At 32.9% G+C, this 7,053-nt stretch overlaps 1 protein-coding gene across 1 annotated transcript; it reads right to left on the bottom strand.

The window, feature by feature from the left end:
• Nucleotides 1-1,947: 1,947 nt before the first annotated feature.
• Nucleotides 1,948-4,316, bottom strand: LOC120172140 (ABC transporter B family member 28-like). Its single transcript, XM_039179681.1, has 6 exons — nucleotides 3,899-4,316; nucleotides 3,698-3,807; nucleotides 3,506-3,529; nucleotides 3,323-3,424; nucleotides 2,975-3,065; nucleotides 1,948-2,356 (listed from the first exon to the last, which is right to left on the bottom strand). The coding sequence occupies exons 1-6, from the start codon at nucleotides 4,314-4,316 to the stop codon at nucleotides 2,319-2,321; spliced, it is 783 nt and encodes a 260-aa protein (XP_039035612.1). The 3' UTR covers nucleotides 1,948-2,318.
• Nucleotides 4,317-7,053: the final 2,737 nt, after the last annotated feature.

Raw genomic sequence — 7,053 nt, 5'->3', positions numbered from 1 at the left:
TTTATACTATATTTCGTTATTTTATATATATATATATATATATATATATATATATTCTAATATTTTTAAGTCTATAATCTATATATTGTAATTATCTTTGTTTGGTTTCTTGGTTTTTTTTAACAGTTTATTTATATGTTTATTATTATTATTATGTATATATATATATATATATTTTTTTTTCTTCTTGTTCATCATTATTACTTATTATCATTAATGTAAATATTTTTTTTCTCTTGTTTTCCCTTTATTATTATCATTGTACATTTCTTAGAGGTTATTTATTTATTTATTTATTATTATGGTTATTTTTTTAGTTTTTACATACTCGTATTATCATTATTCCATTATTTAATATTTTTATTTATTTATTTATGTGTTATATTATATATATATATACGTATTTTACTTTATTTCTTAATACTTTTTTTTATTTTTTTATATTATATATATATATATCATTTTTTTCTTTTTTAAATCTGCAAGCTAATGTACATATATATATTATATCTTCTTTTCCCTCGTTTTTGTTCATTTATCTCAATTTATTCTCGATTTTGTTTATTGATTTTTTTCTCCATATTAACTATGTTGTAATTTATCTTCATCACATTTGTTTTTCTAACGTGTTCCTTGATTCTTTAAGGGTATGTTTTCAAAACGGTTAAAGGTAGGTAATTCGGATCGTCATTTTATCTTTTAATTTAACATTATAATTTTCTTAATTAAAGACAACTGGAAATTACACAGTATCGAAAGGGCAGTTCAAAGGTGCTAACCCTTCCTTGACTGTAACCGACTCCCGAATCCGACACTTCACTGGTAAGGCGCAGATCAGGTAAGAAATAAGGTACCCGGTCAACCTGTTTATTTTTAAAATAAATGATCGGTGGCGACTCCTAATCTATTTTCCTAAGTCGAAGCCCAATTCCGGGCCAAACCGAAAGACGGTTACGACAGCACCAAATTATGAACTTAAGAAGAAACAGATGAATCAATTTCAACTTTTAAAGCAAAAACATAATAGCAACGAAGCATCAAAATGACAGCAAGATGAAATTCATTTCACAATGCCACAAACATAGGATGGTCGAAAAGAAAAGAAACAATGGACAGAGAATGGTCGGAAAGAAAATGACCGGTGGACGGAGGGTTTGGCGGCTTTCTTTTGATTTGGACATTGGGTTGTTGATTTAGGGGTTAGGGTTTGTATTTTAAGGATTTTAATTTTTTTATTTAAAATATTATATGAAATTATATACTAATAAAATATGTTATGTCATAATAAAATGTTAATAGAATATGCTCATGTCATAGGAAAATATTAATAAAAAAAAGTCATGTCATAGGAAAATATTAATAAAAAATGTTGTCATTCTAGTGAGTAAAAAAATTCAATCTACAAAATTTAGTGAGTAAATTGAAAATTTTGAAAGTTCAATAAATAAAATAGGAGAAAAGAATCAAATTTAGTGAGGAACGGAGTAACTTACCCTATAAAAAATAAGACTATGTATCTAGTCACTTATCTATTCATGCAGTTCCGTTTTGGTCATCAAAATATTATTTTTTAAATCAAACTTAATGTTACGTTTTTGTTTCATCTTAGTCATCATTCGTTAAAAAATGAATAGAATTGTTGAGAATTTTTTTATTTTTTAATAATGATAGCGACATTCTTTTATGATAACATGTCAATATTATTGTTAATTATTTAATAATAGGTGATCAAAATGTAATATCATGTATAATTTAAAGGAAAAAAATAATTAAATGACTAAAACAGATGACCAACTGCATAATTCATCCTATAAAGTATATATGTAGATCGTATATGATTAACAAGTCATTTAAACTGGAAGCGTAGTATCATAACATATGAATAATTATATTAAAACTTGAACATAAATTCGAACAATTATATTTTATACCAGCGAATAAAGTATTCCTATTATCTTTGTTACAACAATAGTTCCTCATACGACATGCTGTTATATCTTCGATACATTTGTTTGCCACCATTGCTGCCTCTTAAGACAAACAACGCATTTGAAAGTAAAAATTTGAACTTTTCCAACTCATGTCCTTCACCCTCCATAACTGAGTTATCTTAGCATTTAGCCACTAGTTAAGGCAGCAAGTAGAAATAACTGGCAATGGAAGCCGACGCTACTACTCGCCCTTTTTTGCACGATTCCACTAGTTCAGACAAGATCTTGCTCTTCTACTCGGACTTCATTCGGAAGGTATCTATGGAAACCGATATTTATTCAAACGCCAGCCTTTGGGTGTCAACTAATGAAGCATATTGCCCCTTCCTAGCCAGCAATTCCATATGGGATCCCAGTTCTGCTATCTGGCCATTTGAACAAAGAGCAATTTGATGGGCGTTCTGAACTGTGCTTAATCTATGAGCAAACACTAAGGACGACATTATGTGGACTTAGGATCTCCAGCCTCAACAGCTAGTTTTTGAAGTGTGGTTCTCCAAAGATACAATATGATAAATTTCTTTACAAAAGGAGTAAATGAGCAAGGGCTTAATTATCAACAGACCAAATTTAGGTGGTGTCAAAAGAAGCAGGGCTTAAGGAAGAAAAGTGTATATTCATATTTGTGAAACATGACAAGTGGATTATTATAAAGAAAGGCTAAACTTGTAATAGCCTATAACATAAAACACTCAAAACCATTGATAACCCACCTTCCACAGCAACTTGATGAGTAAAGTATCACAAAGTTTTGGCAGTAGGTCTACCTAGTATCTATTATTGTACAATAGGTAGAAAATTTAGGTTAAGCAAATATAATAAACATGAATCTGATACCGTAAGATTCCTAAAGAGTATTAAACACAATAAAGTAAAATAGAGGATGATGAATATACCTCTACATGATTATGTAGTAAATGAATAAATTCAAACAACGAATAAACATGCAAAATAAACAAAATTTGCAAAGAGGGTGTATTTACCAACTGAAACGGACACGAAAAGCATCAACAGACCCAAAATTGGGGCTAGTTGGGGGGATAGGGCAAACAGTATGCAAATCGTCCCAACAACCTACAACATAAATTGACCAACATAAAGTGAGATAAAATAAAAAATGCTCCTTTCAACAAAATCACACATGAAGATTTCCCGGAAATGAAAAGACAAACATAATACCAATTCTGCTAAAATTTAGAAATCCAGGTACTTTTAGCATTAATATTAGTGAAGGAAGAACTAAGTCCATTAGAGTCAGATAATTCAAACTACTACACGCTCAACTTTAGGCAACATCCAGCTCACTTTTACTTTAGTATATAGTGGCTTGCCTCAGAAAGTGCCCTGAAACCTCGATCCCTCGAAATGTTCTCACTGACAACATCTTTTAAAGAACCCAAATCAGATGTCAGCAAACCACTGAGCTCACCAACCTGTAAGAAGCAAAATTAAAATACTAAACTTTCACAGACAGCAACCAAAAAAAAAGTTTCTTAAATTGAGCATTCAGAAACCTTGTATCGATCGAAAAACTCCGCCTGCATCAACAAATTAAAAAAATCAATTAGAAAATTACAAGTAAACTGACAAATTGAGAAGATGATTCAAAATGATCATAGGTTAAGCATTCCTTTTGAACCAAATCTCTACTAAAAATCTGAGCTCGAAGTTGACATAACTTTCTCCCATATGGTATTCATATTTACCACAAAAATAACAGTGAAAATAGGCTCTAATGAGTATAGAAGCCCCACTTTGCTAAGCAGCTTCCATAACGGCTCTGATCTGGTGCCTATGAGAACTTCGAAGAATCGTCCTGTACATTTTCTCAATCTTAATTAATTAGCATAAGCAATTAAGTATCTCCTATTTCGTCTTAACTTGAAAAACTGAAAGAAATAGCTTACCAGAAAATATAGGCATTGACAGAGTACACGTGGTGCCGCCAACGAGAGCCAACACCGAAAGACAAAGTCTGAACTTGTGCCGAGCAAAGAGACTCCATAGAAGCTTCCGGCTTATCAAGTTCGACGCCTCGGTCTTATCAGAGTCGGGCTCCGAATCGTCAATCCTCGGGTCGGATTCGGTCACGATCGGAGGACCAGTAACGTAAGCGCGATATACCGAACTCAAGATGTAATTAGATCTTGTGGATTTTGAAGTTGCGGAGAGTGAAACTAGCGGGAAAGTGGACGGTTGGTGAAGATGGGCATTTAGGGAGATGCTGGGTTTGAGTTTACGAGCGTTATGTGTCCTAGAGGAGAAGCGCGTGGGAATGAGTTGTTGATGGAGGGGCGCAATTACAGGGGGGGAGGCAGTAGCCATGGGGATGAATGAATAGAGAAAATAAATAAGAGAAAGCGAGAGATAAAAGGGTCTATCACGTGACGTTCACGTCGAAGCAACGGACTTGGAAGACGGTACCCAAACGACGACGTATCGATAGGTGTCCTAACCGCTCCTAGAGTCGTGGACAAATTTTAGCCTTTGATTTTAAAACATTCAGCAATGAAAAAACTATCACTAAAATGATTATCAAAAGATAAAATAATTTCAGTGACCGAAAATATCTTATAATATACGATTTTAATTAATTTTTTTTTGCGAAAATAACTAACAAATTCGCAACGCGAACTCCAATTTCGCAACACAATTTCCAAATTCGCAACACGAATTTCCCAAATTCGCAACTCAGTTTCTGCAATCACATCACGAATTTCTTTCTCGCAACTCGATTTTCTAAATTCGCAACACGAAATTTCAAATTCGCAACACGGAATTTTAAATTCGCAACTCGATTTCTGAATTCGCAACGCGAAATTCTTTTTCGCAACAAGATTTTCTAAATCGCAACACAGATTTTGTTTTCGCAACTCGATTTTCGAATTCGAACACGAATTTTAATTTCGCAACAACTTTTATTTTTGCAACACAAATGTTTTGGGTATATAAACTACGCAGCAGCAGCAACTCATAACCTAAATCTCTAAATCGCAACTCATTCCATCTCTCACTCTCTCCGACGACATTCGTTCCTATATCCAACGACATCCTTCCCCATCTCTAATTTTTTTTACATAATTTTATTTCTATATAATTTTCAATGATTTCTCTCCCAAATTATCAACTATCAACTTAATAAATGTATGTTTTTCTCTAAGTTAGTGATGATATCTAGTTTATAGCTCGTTTGTTTAGTAAATTAATTTACAATTTGTAGAATGAAATCATCTAATGTTGATCATGTTTGGATAGATTTATGTTTTGGAGGGTCATGGGAGAATGTTAATGGTGTTTTACAATATATGTCTTTACCCATGAATCTTCAACTAAAACTGTCATTAAAAAATTTACTTATGAAACTCTAATGTTATGTGTTGCAAAGAAATTGAATTTAGAGCCTCTAAGTGGATTTAGGCTATCTTATAAGAGAAAATGTAAAGTTTATTTGTTAACCGATAATGAAGATATTGAACGATTCATTGCTTACATTAGTGTTTCGCAAGATAATGTTACATTGTATGTTGATGAACCTAGAAGTAGTGAAGTTTGGTCAGTAGCGGGTAGTAATCAACTAAGTTCTTCAACCCCAATTTATGGTGCTCACATTGTACAACGTTGTTATCAACCTCAAAATTTAATGGTTCCACCACAATTTCATCACCAAGAAAATTTTGTTTCACCATATTTTCAATACCAAACACAATATCAAACACAATCTCAAAACCCACAACCTTTCCCTAATCCAAATCCCAATAAACTTTCAGCACCAAATTCCGGTTTTCGTATTGACCAGTTAGACGATGATGAGCTAACAGAAAAAATTGTGAGTACTAGTCAGTATTCGAAATTTGATCTTGGTTAATATCCGGACTTTGATCTTGGTCAATACTCGGATTTTGATGATGTTTCAGAAGAAGAAACAGACCCTGCGTGTAATGATTTTGATATTGTCAATACCCGAATTTTGATGATGAAACAACCATTGCCGATGAAGATGTTGTTGATGATAATGAGGAAGAAGTTACGACTGTGAATGAACATGTTGAACATTCATTTTGTAATTCATATAACCCTGAAGAAGGAAAAGAAGAAAATACCACGGGTGTATAACTGGAATATGTCATAATTACTTCAGATACCGGAAGAAGAGTTGGTAAAGATAGCAGTTGATTGTTAAACAAAAGTTATTCGTATCAAGAAAGATGATTGTTTTGATACAAAGGAAGACTTGAAGATAGCTTTGTATACAAAATGTGTGGAAGATGGCTATCAACTAAAAGTTAACAAATCAAGCAAAGATCGTTTCGAAACAAAGTGTATGATTGACAAAAACTGTATGTGGCGTATGATTGCAAAGAGGATAAAAGATTGTGAAATGTTTCAAGTTAGAACTTTTATTGATAAACATACATGTTCAAGAACCCAAGTTTCTCCTCACCATAGACAAGCAAACAAAAAGGTGTTGGGTGGTTTTCTGGCTGAGTTAATGTTTTTGAATGGCAGAGTATATTAGGGACATTAAATTATGTCTGACATAAATGCTCGGTTCAAGATTAGTATCTCATATTATCAAGCTTGGAGAGCCAAATGTTATTGGTCACCAGAAGCATCATTTGCATAACTGCCGGCTTATTGTCACAATTTAAAGCTGAAAAATCCTAGGTCGGTAACTCATATCAAAACATATAGAGATGGACATTTTGAGTTGTTGTTTATCGCCATTGGTGATGCGGTTAGTAAATCAATATAATTTTGTTGACTCATTTTTGTTAGTTACATGCATTTCACATTTAAATGATTATATTTCTTGTATATATTATTATTTTGTAGATTCGTTCGTTTATTACTTGCATGCGCCCAGTTATTATAGTTGACGGAGCATATTTGAAAGGTCGATACCTTGGAGTAAACTTATTAGCAGTAGCCATGGATGCTAACAATGGGATACTGCCAATAGCTTACGGGGTTGGCAAATCTGAAACCTCTGATTCATGGACATGGTTTATGGGGCATCTTAGGGATTGCATAGGTCCTATTAGCAATTTGATAATCATATCCG

The sequence above is a fragment of the Hibiscus syriacus genome, unplaced genomic scaffold (genome assembly GCF_006381635.1).
Source record: "Hibiscus syriacus cultivar Baekdansim isolate YM2019G1 unplaced genomic scaffold, ASM638163v2 tig00111843_pilon, whole genome shotgun sequence".
Taxonomy (NCBI): Eukaryota; Viridiplantae; Streptophyta; class Magnoliopsida; order Malvales; family Malvaceae; genus Hibiscus; species Hibiscus syriacus.
This window is presented reverse-complemented; position numbering and strand designations above follow the sequence as displayed.